This window comes from Pistacia vera, unplaced genomic scaffold, assembly GCF_008641045.1.
Source record: "Pistacia vera cultivar Batoury unplaced genomic scaffold, PisVer_v2 Contig143, whole genome shotgun sequence".
Lineage (NCBI taxonomy): Eukaryota > Viridiplantae > Streptophyta > Magnoliopsida > Sapindales > Anacardiaceae > Pistacia > Pistacia vera.
Window position 1 is genome coordinate 731,594 of NW_022195500.1, and position 19,121 is coordinate 750,714.

The 19,121-nt window shown below is 35.2% G+C and overlaps 1 protein-coding gene across 2 annotated transcripts; it reads left to right on the forward strand.

The window, feature by feature from the left end:
• The first annotated feature begins 413 nt into the window (after positions 1-413).
• LOC116123603 (transcription factor HHO5-like) lies at positions 414-2,434 on the forward strand. 2 transcript variants are annotated; one of them, XM_031409352.1, is made up of 5 exons: positions 414-777; positions 871-1,094; positions 1,176-1,461; positions 1,783-1,856; positions 1,951-2,434. In XM_031409352.1, exons 1-5 carry the CDS (start codon positions 576-578, stop codon positions 2,101-2,103), a joined length of 939 nt encoding a protein of 312 aa, XP_031265212.1. In that variant the 5' UTR covers positions 414-575; the 3' UTR covers positions 2,104-2,434. The 2 variants fall into 2 exon arrangements, with proteins under 2 accessions (XP_031265212.1, XP_031265211.1); XM_031409351.1 differs by having other exon boundaries at positions 1,780-1,856; positions 1,951-2,431.
• Positions 2,435-19,121: the final 16,687 nt, after the last annotated feature.

Here is a 19,121-nt window from a genome sequence, read left to right on the forward strand (position 1 = left end):
TCTAACGAACTCTTTATTTTTTAAATATAAAGTAAAAAGTGAGTTTGACTCTCCACATCTAGAGAGTCAAATTTCACTTTATATTCTAATTTTAAATAATAAATTATAAGTTTTTATACATTTTATTTATTATTTATTTCTCTTATTATTTTTCTTTCTTGACAAAACATTTTTTATCTTTTAAAATTTAAAGAGTCTATTAGATTTAAATAAAAATTTTATTAATTATATTTAAAAATCAATAAAGGTATACAAAAGACACTATTTCAAATAAATAGCAGCATGGACATGCTCTAAGTTTCTCAAAAGCCACCCAGCAGAAGTTACTAAAGTCACCGATTGAAAACAAAGTTACTGTACCTCTCCCACCCGGTTACTGAGTTGAAGCTTGTTATGCGACGACTCGAGTGCGGTTCTACTGTGTTTACGTTACGGAATCCTTGCGTTTTGAATCTAATATAATAAACTATCCTCTTCCCAATATAAATGCACATACAGGGTTAGTTTCGTTGTCATCCTTATCTCCCTTAAGTTATTAAAGAAGACAAAAAACACAGTAGCTACAGCAAGCACCCATGGAACTCATGAACCTTGATTTAAACTTGGATTTTGTTCCTCAAAAAATTAATGATTTTCTTGGGGAAGTTGCAAGAACCAGAGGGAGATCTCAGAGGTTATTCATGCTTGGTGATTACTGTAAGAGATTGGAGGATGAGGTGAAGAAGATCCAAGGTTTTGAACGTCAGCTTCCTCTCTGCATGCTTATCTTAAAGGATGGTATGATCAAAGATCATTTTTCTTTTCTTGGTTTCTTTTTGTGTTTGATTTATTTGTTTTATTTTATGACGAGATATATATGGGTTTGTATAGCTATTGAGAGGGTGAAGAAGGAGTTAATGCAGTGCTCAAAACCGCAACAACGCTCTAAAACTCAAAAATTCATGGACTTGAAGGGTGATTCAGAAGAAGAAGTTGAAAGGATAGGTTTAAATGACTCCAGTTCTAAAAGAGAGTGGATGAGTTCTGCTCCGATTTGGGGCTCTGATATCAACGATGATCTCAAACAGGTGTACTCAGCATCAGAAACAAATATGGTATATGGAATTTTTTTTTTTTTTTTTTTTTTTAGATTTTAGGAAAATGGTGTTTATCACTTTTGGTTTCTTTGTTAGCAGGAAAGTGAAGAAGAAGATCTGTCTGCTATCGAGAACCCAGTTCAGGTTAGTGATGACAGGAACAGAGAGGCGGCATTTGAGGAAGAATCTGATAGAGAGGTTGTAGTTGAACAAGGAAAGGAGGTTTCACTAGCTCTTGCCACCCGTCGAGGCAAAGTTAGCCGAATGAAGTTCGTGTACACAGCAGAACAACTGTTATTTGTGCCCAAGAAAGCAAGGAGGACCTGGCCGCCTGAACTTCACAGGCTCTTTTTGGATGCACTTGAACATCTTGGAGGATGGCAAGGTCAGGGCCTTTAATATCTTGTTCAGAAGTGGAAATTTACTGACTGAGTCTTTAATTTCATGATAATTTGTTTATTTTGGGTGAGATTTGAAGGTACTGATGTCACCAAAAAAAGCCTTTAAGATGATTGAATGAGATTCCAGTATAAGAACTTTAGATTTCATACCATATTAAGTTATCACAAAATCCAAAAAGAAAAACAAACCTAAGATGATACATTTAAGTTCTAACAAACCATCAATTGAGTTGTAGTACTATTCTATTTGAAGTATTTTTTTTTTCAATAAGTTTTATATAATTAATTATTTTGTTTAGCAGCAGCCACTCCTAAGAAAATAAAAGAATACATGAAAGTTGAAGGGCTCACGTCTGATGAAGTAAAAAGCCATCTGCAAGTAAGGGTTTTTTTTTTTTTTTGAATGATTTTATTATTTCTTGGCTTTTCATTTCCTTTATGGATGGCTTATTTGAATTTTCATGTTCCACCAGAAATACAGACTTCACGTCAGAAATTCTTCAGTTACCAAAGTAAATGAAATATGGATGGCTCATGGAGAGCTAACAAACCTGAGCATGTTCAGGGCTTGTTCTCCACAGTGCCTTGCCCTTGGAAGAAGGCCTGAAGCTCATCATCAAGACTGATGATGGTTGGGAACCGAGACTGGGCCACGATCATCCCCTATGAATTTTGCAGAGATGAAAATATTTATATGAACGTGGAAGTCATATTATTACCATAAATAAATACATAATATAGCTGACTAGCAGAGGGCTTTAATTTAAACACAGCACTTTCGAAAGGAGATTTGCAGTTGCCGACATCATGAAACAAATTAGTTGTCTCCTTAATTTGTTCCTCTGTTATTTAAGAATAACGGTTACTGTTATGTTATGTGTTAATGTTTGTCTATGGATTTGTAAGGATATTTCTAGAGTATTTTCTATATAATGTATGTTTAATCTAAACTTTGATCTTATGAATCTGCCGTTGAAGTTTAATTTTCTATTTTTCCTGTGTCTAGCTCACTAATTGCACCAGATATATTCATTTCATTACTTTTTGCTTGTTTATTTTGTATGTATTTAGCTCTCTCTTTAAGGATATATACGTNGATAAGTATTAGAAACGGGTGGATGCTTTGTGACCACCACCCGATTAGTTATTAGAAAAGGGGTTGATGCTTTGTGATCATCATCCGACATTTATTAGAAGTGGGTTGATGCTTTGTGATCATCACCCGACAGTGATTAGAGACGGGTTAATGCTTGGTGATCGTTACCCGAAAGTTATGAAAAACGGGTAGGTGCTAGGTGGTCTCCACCCGATAGTTATGAAAACCGAGTAGGTGCTTCGTGATCCCCACTCGGTAGTCACTAAGAACAGGTTGGTACTGTGTGAATTCCACCCGATAGTCATAGAGAGTGAGATGGTGCTGTGTGAACACCATCCGACTGTACCTCCAGTAAGATGAGGCCATGACATTTAGTAGAAACAGAAATAGAAACAAAAATAGTATAAGGAAAGAATTAAGAGTAATACATACGGGGACAGACAGATAGAGGGTTTTACTTACTGAGCATTATTTTGTGCTCACTCCGTTATTTTTCCTTTGTGGATGCAGGATCTAGGTGATGCAGTCGGAGGGGCGTCGGCAAGCGAGGAGCAATAGCTACACTGTTTCCCCTGTCTTGTCTTTTAAAAATGTCTTTTTGTAAACAATACTCTTTGTGTATAAAAGACATATGACTTATAATGAAAAGAAAGTTTTTGGGCCCCATTTTCTATTGTTATTATGCATGCATTGTATTAACTTTCAGTAGTGGTTACATAGAATTTGTGAGGGATAATGTAATTTTGTACGTGTATATTTTACATAGCATGATAGAATTGAAGAATAACATAATTATGTATAAATTATAGAATCGCGTACGTACACACGATGCATATAATTATGTATAAATTATAGAATCGTGTTACTAGAATAGAACTTTAGGCTTTCCAGAAAAATATAAAAATAAAAGCCTTAGAATTAATATAATACATGCTAAGTCAAACACGTATTTCGGGATCATGCATAGACATCATATAAATATATGACATAGCATAACATGTATTTCAGAAATGTTAAAATTATTGGAAAACATCTAGCTAGTTATTTTTCAGATTTACAGAGCATGTTTTCAGAGGGCTATTGCGATGGGGAACCTGTGAGCATTCGCTGCATTAGTTAGTGGCGACAGAGATGCATAAGTTTCCCACATACATGTCGCCATCAGTGAGCGGCCTTAAAATAGAAAACATAATTGTACAGTCTACTAGAAGTGCATGTGGATGAGGACTGTACCCAAAAAGAATTTCAGAATACGCTTACACAGCCAGTGTTCCAAATTCATGCCTCAGCCTAGTCCGATTGGCAAACCAGAACAGGATACAGAAAGAGAAAAAGAAAGAAAAATAGAATAAGAAATAGAAAACAGAAAAAATTTCATAAAGAAAAGAAAATAATTTTAAGAAAGAATACAAACATGATCATTTGCATATGCATCAGACATTTTATATGCATTGCATCTTATGCATAGATTAAAGAGTTTATTTTATTATTGCGTGTCTGATTAGCCAAGAAAAGAAAATAGAAGCTCATAAAAATAAAAAAGAAAAGAAAATAGAGAAGAATAGAAAATAGAAGCCTATAAGAATAGAAAAGAAATTAGAGATATATGAGAAATGAACAGAAATTAGATATATGCTAGAAAATAATAGAAATTAGAAACATGACAAATAGCAAGGAAACTTAGCGATTTGTTGAGTAGAGAAAGAAACAGAAAGATATAATCTAGCNTTATCAAAGGTTAGTAAGCAAGCTGCTATATTTGTGTATGACTAGACCATAGTTGAGTTTTTCAGTCAATTTATGCACAAAGCTAAGGAATCACATCTAAAAGTAGCTCTTAAGATAGTTAAGTATGTCAAGACGTCACCAGGATTGGGCTTATTCTTTCCAGTAGAAAATAGTATGACTTTGTCAGCCTATTGTGACTTAGATTGGGCATCTTGTCTTATGACAAGAAAATATGTGACAGGCTACTATGTTTTCCTTGGTAAATCTTTAATATCCTAGAAATCTAAGAGGCAAACAACCATTTCCAAATCAGTAATGTCTGCTACTATGTGTGAGCTTCTTTGGCTGGTACAACTCCTCACAAAACTTGGTGTTTCAAAGTCTCAACTACTGCCCATTCCTCTACATTGTGATAATCAAGCTACAAATCAAGCTACAAACCATATAGCTTCTAATCCCATGTTTCATGAGAGAATAAAACACATTGATCTTGATTGCTATATGGTCAAAGATCAACTCAAACTTGGTCTCATATAGACTGCATATATTCCTACTGCAAAGCAACCAACTGGCTTGTTGACTAAAGCACTCGGAAGTCACATTCATTCCAAGCTATTACACAACTTGGAGGTTCTTGATCTCTACCACCCTCCAACTTGAGAGGGGGGAGGGGTGTTAAATAGTTGTTTTAGGTCAGTTGTATGAAGCTACTGTTAGCTTAGCTACTGTATCAGTTCAGCCAGTTCAGTTAGTTAGTTGGTTACTTACTTAAGTCAGTTAGTTAACTTGAGTTAGTTAACTAGTTAGTTGAGTTAATTTATTTTAATATAATATAAAACATTGTACAGTAATGATGTGAGTTGTATCAATGAAGAAAAGTTTTCCCTAAATTCCCCTCTATTCATCGACATTTGAAAGAGTCCTAGAATCGTGAAAAGAAAGTTGCAAAACTTTCCAGAGAAGAAGAAACAAAAAACTGACAGAAAAACAGAGTAAGGAAAACTTGCTGAAGAAATATTCTTTTATAAGCTGATTTTGAAAGAGAAAAATTACAATTTGCTATACATGCAATGCTTATTTATACAAGTTCTAAATCTTAACTGAATCAAGCTAAAACATAACGTAATCAAGTTGCAAAATTAGTTTCAGCAACGGCTGTAACAGAGTTCATCAAGTTGCAGAATTAGTTTCAGCAATGGCTATAACAGAGTTCATTAAGTTGCAGAATTAGTTTCAGCAACGGCTGTAACAATAATCTGGTTGTAACAGAATCAAGTTGCAGACTCAAGTTGATAGTATCAGTTGTAACTGATCGGTTTGCCAATGTACGTGGTGAGATGAGTAACTGTTACTACTTATGCCATGCTGTACATGCACGTACCTTTGCACTGTAATATCTTCCCTCAAACTGAGCAGCAGTAAGCTGGGAAAGTTTGAAGAACAGACGACTTACAAGTTTAGTTGTGATCTGAGGTATTACTTGAAGGGGTTAACTCGTTGTAGAAGAAAGTAGGAGACAGAATGTCCTCCCTGAAACTCATAGGACAGTTGATATTTGATTGTGTGTCCTCCCTAAAACGAATGAGAGAGATCAAGCGTATTTTATCACACAACATTTGAAAACGTGTGATAGGCAGAGGTTTTGTAAGAATGTCTGCAATCTGAAATTCACTGGCTATGTACTGAACAGCTAACCTCTTTGAGAGAACCAAGTCTCGGACGTAATGCACATCAATTTTGATGTGCTTAGTCCGAGCATAGTCTCCGTTTTATAGCATTAGTATATGACAATCTTTTTTATAACATAATAGTTTCCTCGAGTTTTTTATTATTACTTTTTTTGAGTGATTAAATTAAACAATAAAACTATACTTACTCACAATCTTTAACCATCTCTACCTAATAAATAAATGGCATAGTACGGGTACTATGCGTATAGTACCCGTTACTATACCGTTATATTTCAGGATAGTAAGATGGTTAGTAAATTGTGAGTGAGTATAGCATTCTCTTCACTAATTATACAACCACGCCAGGGTTAGAATCCAATACCAATAGTGCATCCACATGTTTCAAGAGTAACACAAATTAGCCGCTATAACTTATATCAGTCATTCTAAAGATATATTATTTCAACAGCCCGTGATTATAATTGAGTAATGCTATACTCACTCACAATCTTACTAACATCTTACTATCCTGATAATTAACGGGTATAGTACGGGTACTATTGCATAGTACCCGTACTATGCCGTATATTTATTAGGATAGTAAGATGGTTAATAAGATTGTGAGTAAGTATAGTTGTATGTTAGAGGAAATCATTTATCAATCCTAACCGTGGTTTAGAAAAGTAATTTTAATAAACACATAGGCCCACTTGTTAAATGCAAGTCTACAGTCCCATACTTCCTTCCATCCCGTGCAACGTGCAAGCATTTGAAATTGTAGGGCGAATTTCACTTTGGTCTCTTCAATTTATTCTTCTCACACATTCTCCTCCTAATTCCTCTTGGCTCCACTTCACTTGGTCTTCAATTTACTAGTCCAAATAAAGCATGTTTTCTCGTCAAATGTACAAAATAAAATCTAATTAATAATTAACAAAAATATTTTTAGAGTAATAAAATAATATACAAAATATGTGATCAAATTCTTGTTCAACACTTAACGACATGAAATTTGAACTCTTCAGTTCTGACTTAACTTGATTTCACTTCTCATGAACAACCTTCTTTCAAGACTTAACATTTTGTCCTTATGTTCTGAATTTTTGCTAATTTATATGCTGCTGAAACTTGAATCTTTTTCTGAGAGAACCAGGCGCTTTATTATTCCACAAGATTTCTTAAAAGTTCTGAAATTTTGTGCCGTATTATCAAATCTTAAATTTCTAGTACCGTTGTAATGTGGATCGTTTTTCATGGCGCCTTATGACATCTCCATCTATTCTACATTATATTAAAAACAATCATTCAATTTATTTTTTAATATTATAATTCTCATAAAAGTTTTTTTTTTTTTTTAAATAACTTATCAATTACATTCTTAAATTGAATAAATCAATAAAAAATTCTTTTTAGATTTAATTTGGAAAAATACATTTCATAATACATTATTAATTATAAATAAGAGAAAATAAATTTTTATTTTTTCTAATATTCGATAATTGGGGTCTCACTACAATCCCATCCTCCCTCCCCATTTCCATTTCCATTTGGGTCAATTGTTATACCTCACAAACACTACCAACTGACATAAGTAAAATAAAAATAATTAATCCTTGAAACATAGCTCCCCTTTCTTGAAGTTATTCTTATTGTTTATGATAGAGTTTTCTTGTGTGCTTTTGAGATTCGCCCATAAATAAATAAAAAAAAAAATCCTTGAAACTATACATTGATGTTTTGAATTCCTGGCAATGGTTCTTGTTAGTGAAGCTTTAAACGGCGTTGTTTTTTGCAGGGTGATTTGTAAGAGGAGATATACATGACTTTACCTTAGGTGTTTGTGTTGAAGGGTGGGGGGGGGGGGGGGGGGTGTTTGTGGTTGTTGCAGAATAGTTTTGTAGGCTTCACAAATCCCTTTATAGATTAAAACAGGCTTCTAAGGCCTGGAACTATAAACTTACCAACCTTAATCACTTGTGGTTTTTGTAGGGTTTTGTTAACGCGCGGCCGGGGGTTAGGGGCCGAATATGCTTTGTAGGCTTCACAAATCCTTTAGTGATTAAAACAAGCTTCTAAGCATGGAACTATAAACTTACCCAAGCCTTAATCACTGGTGGTTTCTGTCAATCTAAATCAAATTACCTCTTTTTATCAAAAGGCTTGGTTCACACATTGTTATGCTTTGGTGGTTTGGATGAACTATGATTATAGGAAGTAGTACTGAAATTTTGGCAAACCAAAATTCTTGCATTCTAATTCAAGCTTAAGACTTGGGATTACTAAGATGCTTATTAGGGTTTGAAGTACCTAGATCAATTAAAGGGATCATTTTGTGTCAAGGAAGTATGCCTGGGAATTAATTTCAAAATCTGGATTTGTTCCAAACCCTCCACTTCCAATGGATTCCACTTTAAATTGACATTGTGTGCATATGAGAAATGTTTCCTCAGCCAATAATCCAATTCTTCCTGACCTGAACAGATTTTTTTATAACAAATTCTACACAATTTTAAGCGTGACAAAAGAGTAAGTAGCTGACAATTTCTTCAGTTAAAATGAAAAATAAAAAATTGCAGATAATATTTAGAAAACACATGGCCAGCTCAAAATGGCAGTAATCGATATGTTTTATAATTACTCTTTTTGGAAAATAAAATGTAATATGGCAGAACTTATATTATATATTATGTTTTAATGGGTTCTATATGGGGAATACGGTATTATTTACAGCTGAAAGCTTTAAGTTGATGACTTTTTATAACTCAAATCAACAGCTAAATTACAAGATTTATAGCATAATAGTATATGACGAGTCATTCTTTATAGCATAATAGTTTATCTTGATGTCTTTTATTGTTGCTTTTTTTATGTGATTAAATTATTAATCACGTCACAGGCTGTTGAAATAATATTTCTTTAGAAGGGTAAACGATATGTTCCCACCCAAGGTTTGGATATTCTGCAAGTTCTCACCCTTGGTTTCATAACTTGCAGATTCTCATCCTTAAATTAACACTGTTAGGGTCAGACACACTGTAGAATGTGTTATTACCAAATTGCCTTTTAATTTTTTCTTTTGATTGTGACAACTAAATATCAGAAACCTCCCTAAAAGATGGAAACTTATCCATCGCACCCCTATGAGCTAGGCAAATCCTTGTCACCACAATCGACACCATAGATCAACCAAAGCTACAACAGTAGTGGCGCGAACTAGGAGTGGCTTCCCTCACCCTTGCCTAACCGCTACCCACCAGGGCGGTTGGATTGCGTAATTTCCGCGATTTTTCCTCTCACCCACCGTCGCTCCTAGGCCATTTTCGGCTGATGCCGACGTCACCAAGCTCTCTCGTCACCACCATCGAAACCCCCACTCCACAATCACCAAAACCCCTCACACTCCCACCCTAATGCACTCACAAATCACCGGCCGTCAACCCCTACAATCTCGCACGATTCTCCAAGTTTACGATCAAATTCCAATTGGTTTTTACGTCTAAAATACCCCCTTTCACAACCATTCGAACCTCCATCCTCTCCTCAACAAAACGCACACCTCCACTAGCCTCCCTCACTTGTTGATTATTGTCCACAAGTTGCCAAGTCGCATTTCTATTGTAGGGTGCGATCGTCATATTTCAAACTTGAGATGTGGAGGGTTATTTTAAAATTTTTATTTTCATTTCAAATTAATGTAGTATAAATGATAAATTTACCCTTTAACCATTAATTTAAAGGTGAGAATCTAGAATTTATGGAATCAAGGGTGAGAACTTGCAGAATCGTCAAACCTTGGGTGGGAACATGTCGTTTACTCTCATTAGAAAGACTGATATAAGTTGGGCTTATTTGTTTACTCTTGAACATGTGGATGCACTATTGGATTCTAACCTAGCGCGGTTGTATAATTAATGAAATCATTTATCAATTTGTACCATAAACTTTGGCTTTTTGAAGATAATTACCACGTTAGGCCTACTATAATCTTCATTCTCCAACATAACGAATAATAATATTATTATTATTATGCAGTTCGATGCAACGATTTGGTTAAGAATAATACTTTGGGTACTAACGGATGGGTACTAATCTGTGTACTAACTAAAGCATAGTACCCGTACTATACGCATAATACGGGTACTATGCTTTAGTTAGTACACATATTAGTACCCATCCGTTAGTACCCATAGCATCACTCTTTGGTTAAATGGCTTTGTACACACTGAAATTTGAGTCTTTCATTGCGCGTGCAATATTTAACTCTTTTTATTTTTTATTTTTTATGAAGTAGGTGATAATCATGAGCATGTGCATGTGCATGTGCGTGCACGTGCCTTTTAAGTTTATATTATTCTCAGTAACGATAGAATCAATTCTTATTTCAGTTTTCTTCTGTCTCTCAATCTTTTTGAAATCACTAAAACATACTGTCATTCAGAAACCTCTCTCACCCCTTCAGATACCACTACAAATATTTTCACTCTGAAGCCAGATCGCTTGATTTTTCACTTCTCTTTCGTTCCTTTATTTCTCTTTTAAAGAAAAAAAAAATCCCTTTCTTTGTTTCTTCTAACCAAAAAAAAAAAAAAAAAATCCTTCACCATTTCCTTATTCTCGTTAAAAAAAAAAAATCTAATTATTGCCATTCCTCTACATTGTGAAATCACGTACAAACCATAGCTTCTAATCCCATGTTCATGAAAGGACAAAATACATTGATGTTGACGGTCAAAGATCAACTCAAACTTGGTCTCATATAGACCACCTATATCCCTACTGCAGAGCAACCAGCTGACTTGTTAGTTACTTACTTAAGTCGGTTAATTAACTGAGTTAGTTAACTAGTTAGTTGAGTTAATTATTTTATATAATATAAAACATTGTACAGTAATGATGTGAGCTGTATCAATGAAGAAAGTTTTCCGCAAATTTCCTCTGTTCATCGACATCAATCTCTTCAACGTCTAGATATTATACATCGCATCCTGATCATTTTGAAAAAAAAGAAAGATTCTAAACTTAGGAAGATAATTATATTAGAATATGTTTAATGGATTGTGTACGGGGATATAATATGATTTACAGCTGGAAGCTTTAAGTTGATGACTTTTATAACTAACATGTCTTAATTGCAGGACTTAATTACAAGACTTGCATACAAATTATTGAATTTATTGTTGATTGAATGTTTTCTTTTATTTGTTCCAAATTATAGAATATGATTATGTTTGCACTGCTTAATTACTGAAATTGTCACACTTGCTTATATAAATCATTTTTCACACACCTTGCCTTAATATCCAGCACAAAGTTTAATTACCAATAAGTTTATTTTTATTTGAAATTTGATTATGAATACTTGTTTTATAGCATCTCCAAATGACTCTTATAATAAAACTCTTTATGTAAAGAGTTTATCCATAAAACAAGAGTTCAATAGACTCTTGTCTAAAATATAAATTAAAGAATGAGTTTGACTTTCCACATTTAAGATCAATATTCATCATCTATCCTATTTTAATTAATAAAATACAATTTTTAGCATTTATTTATTAATTCTCTCCCCCATTAAGTCTTTCTTGAAAATAAAAAAACACTTCATAAAATTAAAGGGTTATTGGATTTGAATAAAATTGTGTTATTATATTTAGAAATTAATGAAGATGAACTTTTTATATGAATATGTTCTTAAAATAAAGAGTACATTAGAGATGTTCTTAAATTTATTTCAACGTCATATTTTTGTCTTTAAATGATCTATATAATACTAAACAGGCCATCTCTCTCTCTCTTTTCTTGTTCCTTTTGTTTAAATTTTTTTAAAAAAATACCATAAACTCAGGGATTAAATTCTAAACTAGGAAGATGAATTTAATAATACGTGTAGGGTTGTGTGTGGAAATAATATTACAGCTGGAAGCTTAAGTAACATATTATAGTTATATTCAACAGTGCCTAGCATGTGCCAAAGTCAATTCATAGTCCATCCACAAACCGGTTATGGAGCATGAAAATTGGAGTTCACTTCAAATCGCATGTATTCTTGGTCCCACTTTAAGCGCATCATGTCCTCATTATAAAAGTACAACATGGGCAATCTTTATTATGGTTTGTTTACCATAATTGGACAAATCAGGATAATTTTTATTTAATAAATTCTTTAGCTTTCTTTTTAATATTTATTTATTATTATTATAAAAAAATTATAATTTAAATTAACTTTGGGGTATTTTACAATTAACTCCCCAAGCAATTTTTAAATCTAAAAACTGTAAAATACTATTTTTTTAATCTACGATCTAGGATTTGAAATCGAAAAAACCCCAAATCTGACAAACCCTAATTTAGAATTTGTACGAAGACCAACGATTTTAACCCTAGACCCCTTAGAACTTCTAGCTCTGATCCACTGTTAAACCTAAGCCTAACAAGCAATTCACAAAAAAGAAATAATACACAAACAAGATAACGATCAAAGAATCACACACACAGCACAAGGACGATTTACGTGGTTCGTACTTCATCTTGAATAGATACATCCACGTTGAGCTCCGAAATACGGACACTCACAGCACTAAGAAGATCAAGGATTACAAGAAGGATAAGACTACAAATCTGCCAAACAGACTAACCCCTACCAAGGCTTAACCACTCACTGATCTTTCTATAATCGCAAGAAAAAGAGAACAACAACTAGCCTCTGGAAGGAACCGCAACCTCTCTCAACTACAAATTAACCAGAAAGATTCAGCAAGAAACCCACCTCAGTATTTCTCTCTCTCTCAAACCCTAATACCCGATGACAATGAACGCCTCTACCTCTGATCATGGCTCTTTTTATATATGTCTGCGTTCGTAATTCTCAGCCTTGGATCTGTCTTGATCTGCAGGCCCAAAAACGATAATGGTCTTAAACAAAACGACCCGTTTTGGCTGAATATACTAAGTGAAACGCTTCGTTTTGGCTTCATAATACTTTCAGTCTCCCATTGAAGCCAACTTTATTCCTTTAGTGCAGTAAGTTATTCATATTTCTTCTCAGCTCTGAAGGGCAGAGTACTTAATGTGAAGCAGGTTCAAGCAATGCTTGAACTTGGCTGTGGTCAAAATTTTGTTCAGTGCTGGATTATCTTCAGTGGGTACTCAACAGTTATCTCTCCCTTTGCAATCAGGTCTCTGACAAGTGATTCCACATCCACATGTTTAGTTCGTTCGTGATACACTGGGTTCTTGCTCAAATGAATGGCACTTTGACTATCAGAGTAGACTGTTGCTGTGCCATTCAACAGATCAGCTTCTTTCAGGATTCCTTGCAACCAAGTGTGTTCCTTGAATGCATCTGAAACTGACATACTCAGCTTCAGTAGTGGATAATGCAACTAGAGGTTGCAACTGAGCTTTCCAACTAACACAGTTGCCTCCCAGTGTGAAGGAATAGGCAGTTTGGGACTTCCTGAGTCTATCACCTGCAAAGTTGCTACTATAACCACCAGATCAAGATGGCATATCTTTTACAGAACATTAAACCCATTTGAACAGAACCATTAATATATCATTAGCCCTTTAATGCATTTCAGTGTTCATTTCCAGGGTTTGACATGAATCACTTAATAGTGATATTGCATATGCTAAATCAGGTCTGGTGGATATCATGGAATACATTACAGAACCTATGGCATTAGAATAAGGGACATTCTCCATTTTTAATCTTTTGACTCTGTCTTTGGAGACGTGACTTACTAATATGAATGGTTTGCTAAGGGCATTGGCACAGCTTTGGATTCATTCAGACCAATAATTTAAAACTAGTTTTGTAAGTATGAGGATTGATGCAGTTTAAGAGTAGTGCACTTCTATCTCTATCAATCATCATTCCTAGTATTTTCTTTGCCTTTCTAAGTCCTTCATATCAAATTCAGGATTCAATTGGCCTTTAATGCATTAATATGAGACATGGACTTGCAAATTTTAACATGTCATCTATATTACAAAAGGTAGATTGGCATGTTATTCATACAGGCAAATAGAACAGTATACATGCTTCTAGTGAATCCATTCTATTATGAAAGCATCAAATCTCTTGTACCATTGTCGAGGAACTGTTTAAGTCATACAGAGATATTCAGTAAGCATACTAATCAGGCAGTTTTTCCTTAAAAACAGTGTGACTCATGAATATTTTCTATCCAACTCACCATGCAAGAAAGCAGTTTAACATCAGTTGGCTATCTCTAAATCATGTTGAACTACAATTGCTAGCATGATCTAATAGTTTTAAATTTAACTACTGGAGAAAATATTTCAGTGAAATCAATACCTGCTCTTGAGTGTAGCCCTAGCCACTAACCTTGCTTGAATCTGGAGGGTCAGACTCATTTACCCTCTTTCAGTTTGTACAACCATCTGCACTCCACCAATTTTTGATTCTTTGGTTTGGAAATAGTGTCCAGGTTTGTTTGGTGCAAAGACTCCATCTCTTCCTCCATAGCACCCAGCCATTCTTTTCTATCCCTTGAACTCAGTGCCATCATAGGTGTGGTTCTGATCGATGTTTGACCCAGCTAGGGTGCTGTGTAAATCCGGTCAGCATAGCGTACCTTGCAGGGGGTCTGATTTCCCTTCTGACTCTGTCTTGGCTAACTGATATTGGGCCAGGTTATCCTGTTGATCTCTCAGCAGTGTCAGTAGGGTAATCTTACACTCCTGCTCTAGATTATGATGTGGTTGATCTTCAACAAGGTCAGGTCATTATTTGGGTGCATTGATCAGGGTTGGTCTCAGGCTCCACCTCAAACTGAGTTGCTAGTTTGTCCTGAGTTCAGACTCTTCTTTTGAGCTACCTGCACTGTTAGTACCAGATTTACAAGGAAAAACGTTTCATTGAAAAATCACATCCCTACTAACAATTACCCAACCCCTGGCAGCCCTTTCCCACAGCCTATAACCCTTTTTCCCTCTTGATATCCTAAAAAAACACACTTGAGGGATCTTGGTTCTAACTTTCATCTCTGGTATGGGCATATGCAGCACATCCAAAGACTTTAGGTGTGTCAAGAGATGGTCCCTTCAGACCATTTTCTTCAGGGCACTTAAAGTCTATTGAGCTAGAAGGGCCTATTTATAAGGTAAGCAGCTGGGCCTAATGCTTCCCCCCAAAAAGTTTGTTGAGGACCAGCAGTGAATAAGAGACATAACCCTTTCAAGCGGGTTCGGTCATTCTCTCAGCAATCCATTTTGGTGAGGGGTCCCCTAATAGTCCTATGCTCAAGATTCCCCCTCTACACAGTAGAGTCAAACTCCTGATTACAGAATCTAGGCCATTGTCTGTCCTAAAGGTTTTACCTTCGTTAACTTGGTTTCAACAGTTTTTCCAGCCTTAAACTTGGTTAAGGCTTCATCTTAGACCGAAGTTGTACACCATACCTTCCTGCATGTCACTACAATGGAGAGGAAATAACAGTTCCCTCCATGTGTTCTGCCTTTCAGGACCCAGAGATCTGCATGAACATAGTCCACCCTTTCAGCAGATGAGTTCCCTTTTGGAAAATCATTCTATGCTGTTTTCCCAACACACAACCTCACAGAAAGTTAAATCATATATGATTCCTTACCAAAGTAGCCATGTGGCTGCACATGTCATACCTTTTGGCCTAGTGGCCAAGTCTCAGATCCATTTTTCTGCAGCAGTCAGATTAGGAGATTAAAGTAGACTTCACAGTGAGAGCAAGTGTTGACCACACAGAATGTACAGTCCATTTTGTGACCCCTTCAAGTAATATTTCATTATTCTTGTACAACACTATGGATCCTTTTCTGCCTTATAACTACATCCAGCTCATCCAAAGTTTCAAGGAGACCAGGTTTCTTTTGAGGTCAGGTATATATCTCACTCGGTTAACATTATGATTTTGGCATTATTCAACCTAATGGTTATGTTTCCTATGCCTTGAACCTTACACGAGTGATTGTGCCCATTGAGACAGTTTCTAACTCTCCTTCCTAAAATTCTGAAACCATTGAATGTTGGGATCATATGAAAAGTACACCCCGAATCTAGAACCCCTTCCTTATGCTAGTGGTTTGAGACAGTGAGGGCTTCGGACTTCAATGCTAGTACTAGTGTAGCTAAGTTACTCTCGTATTGTGCTGTTTTGTTTCTTATCAATCAAGCAGTTCTCTCTAAGTGGCCAGGTTTATACAGTGGAAACACTTCCTAGTTTCTCCCTTAGACTGTTTTCTTCCCCTTTTTCTTAGCCCTAGGGTTTATGTGTTGTTGGAAATTTTATTGTTATCCTTCTGATTGTCTGGATCTGATCTACCTTTGACAAACAGGTTATTCCCATCTTTTCTGTATCTTCAACTCCAACTCCTAGATTTCAGACCTGCTAAAATCAGGTCAACACTGGGAACTGTCCCAGTGTATTGTAAAGCATTCTTCACCACAAGTACTCATCAGGCAGTGAATTTAACATATCATTGCCAGACTAGAGGTCTCCCAACTCCGATCTGTTGTACCTTTCAATACTATGTCACTTAGAAACTCATCAAGGTTTTCTTTACAGACTTAGTAACATCTATATAAGAAAATAGGCTCCTTTAAGAAATGCTAAGTTTGGTGCAGAATGTAAGGAATAAAAGGATTCGAGTTTACCAAAGTATGAGAGCGGTGTTTCCATGCCATCAACCTTTTGCACGGACTGCATCGGATAGATTCATTATGATCAGATTGTAGGCCTCTTCATCCACTTCAGCCTTCTTTTTCAGTTTCTCTCAGACCACTTAGTGGCATTTTTTCTAAGGCAAGCCAACTTTATATGCGAAAGAAGGGTTTCATCTTTTTCCTGTATTAAAGTCGACTTCCCATCCTATTGGAGAATCTCCATACGAGTAGTACTCATTGAATTTAGTAACAGGACAGAACAATCAAAGGGTACGTGGCGTTGTTATACCAGAATTCGCAATTACTGCCAGGCAGTTTTAAGGCAATCACTGGTGTTCCAGCCTACACACCTTAAACTGTATCAAACAATGCAAGACACACACAGGACTAAGTGACAAGACTAACACAGCTAAAAACCGTTCAAAGGGTACGTGGCATGTTTATACAGAATTCGCCAATTACTGAGGCAGTTTTTAAGGCATTACTGGTGTCCAGCCTAAATACCTAGACAGACCTAGACCTTTTTCCCTTGAGTGTTTGTGACCCAGACCATCAATACGACCTGATTCAAGACCAATTTCGAAAACCTAAGGCCCTATAAGCCTTTAATCCGAAAACACCCAATCTGACAAACCCTAATTTTAGAATTGTACGAACTTCGTCGATTCTTGTGCCTGTAACTCAATCTCACGAATTTAACCCCAAGACTTAGCAAGATCTGAAGTCCTAACGATCTAGGATCTTGAATCGAAAAAACCCCAAATCTGAAAACACCTAATTTTAGAATTTGTACGAAGACCAAACGTTTCTAACCCTGACCCCTTAGAACTTTCTAGCTCTGATACCACGTTAAACCTAAGCCAACAAGCAATTCACAAAAAAAATAATCACACAAACAAGATTAACGATCAAGAATCACACACACAGCACAAGGCACGATTTTACCATGGTTCGTCTATTCAATCTTGAATAGACTAATCACGTGAGCTCGAATACGGACACTCACACTAAGAAGATATCAAGGATTACAAGAAGGATAACGACTACAAATCTGCCAAAAACTAACACCCTACCAGGCTTAAAACCTTCACTGATCTTTCTATAATCTGCAAGAAACAGAGAACAAACACTAGCCTCTGGAAGGAACCGCAACCCTCTCTCAACTACCCAGATTAACCCAGAAAGATTCAGCAGAGAAAACCCACCTCAGTATTTCCCTCTCTCTCTCAAACCCTAATACCCCGATGACAATGAACGACTCTACCTCTGATCACTGTTGCTCTTCTTTATATATGTCTGCGTTCGTAATTCTCAGCCCTTGGATCTGTCTTGATCTGACGGCCCAAAAACGGTAATGGTCTTAAACAAAACGACCGTTTTGGCTTCATAATACTTTCAGGGTATTTTTACAATTAACTCTCCAAAAGCAATTTTTTAAATCTAAAAACTGTAAAATACTATTTTTTTAAATTCTTTAATTAAATAGATTATTTCATAATCTATTTTTCCTATTATCACTTTCAAAGAAAGGAAATTAATTGTTTTTCTTCAAAATGTTAAATAGTTTATTTTCTGAGAAACTACTTGTTTTTCTTCAAGATTTTTATTGGAGTATGCTAGGTAATCAATCTGCAGTTAATAATTCTGGTTGTCAAATAATGATTAACTGTTAATACATAATTAACTTTTTCTTACTTAAATAAAATATAAATTTGTTCACGCAGTGAGTCTTCACCGTCAATCAATTATTCTTAGTAATGAAATCGTCAGGTCTCATAAATAGAAACTAAAGAAATATTGATGGAAAATAAAGTTGCAAATTAATAGGGCAAGTATATAAGAATACATTTTTACAAACTATTTTGGAAAATTACAAGGATTGCTTTCACAATCCACCAAATGCAGCAATAAATTAGCTAATACTAGAACCATTTAAAGATGCTGTGAAAATAAAGCTCAATATAAATTTAATCTTCCAGAGAAAAAGAATAAATAGAATTTTCTAAACTATCTCTTACTTTTTTGTTAACTATACAAATTATTACATTTTTCTGTGGGAAATAGTAAAAAAATCACCCTTAAGCCCTAAGGTCATCCAATTCTGTTAACTTGTAAGTTAAAATTTTTATAAAAAAGTTCTATTTTGCCTCACTCTTATTAAATTTGATAAAAGTTCAAAGATGAAATTACTTATATGGAAAATAAAATTGGGAATAGGAGAATCATATAAGAAAATGCTTTTATAAAACGTTGTGGTCAATTATAAGAATAATTAATTGGAAACTTTATATGAAACGCGTTTAGATCCAGCTGGAAAGCAGTAAGCTAAACTCCACTGCTTTCGTTGTCTTTTGTTTTCTTCCTCCCTTCAATCTCTCTTCTTCTTCAGTTCTCTTCTATCTCTCAATCTTTCAGAAATCACTCAAAAGCTCTTTCCCTCACAAACCTCTCTCACCCCTTCAGATACCACTAAAACCCGATCGCTTGATT

Excerpts from the sequence above, each read along its gene's own strand:
- LOC116123603 (XM_031409351.1), top strand. The coding sequence starts at position 576 with ATGGAACTCATGAACCTTGATTTAAACTTGGATTTTGTTCCTCAAAAA. Across the intron at positions 778-870 it reads CATGCTTATCTTAAAGGATG|CTATTGAGAGGGTGAAGAAG; the intron begins GTATGATCAAAG and ends GGGTTTGTATAG. Across the intron at positions 1,462-1,779 it reads ACATCTTGGAGGATGGCAAG|CAGCCACTCCTAAGAAAATA; the intron begins GTCAGGGCCTTT and ends TTTGTTTAGCAG.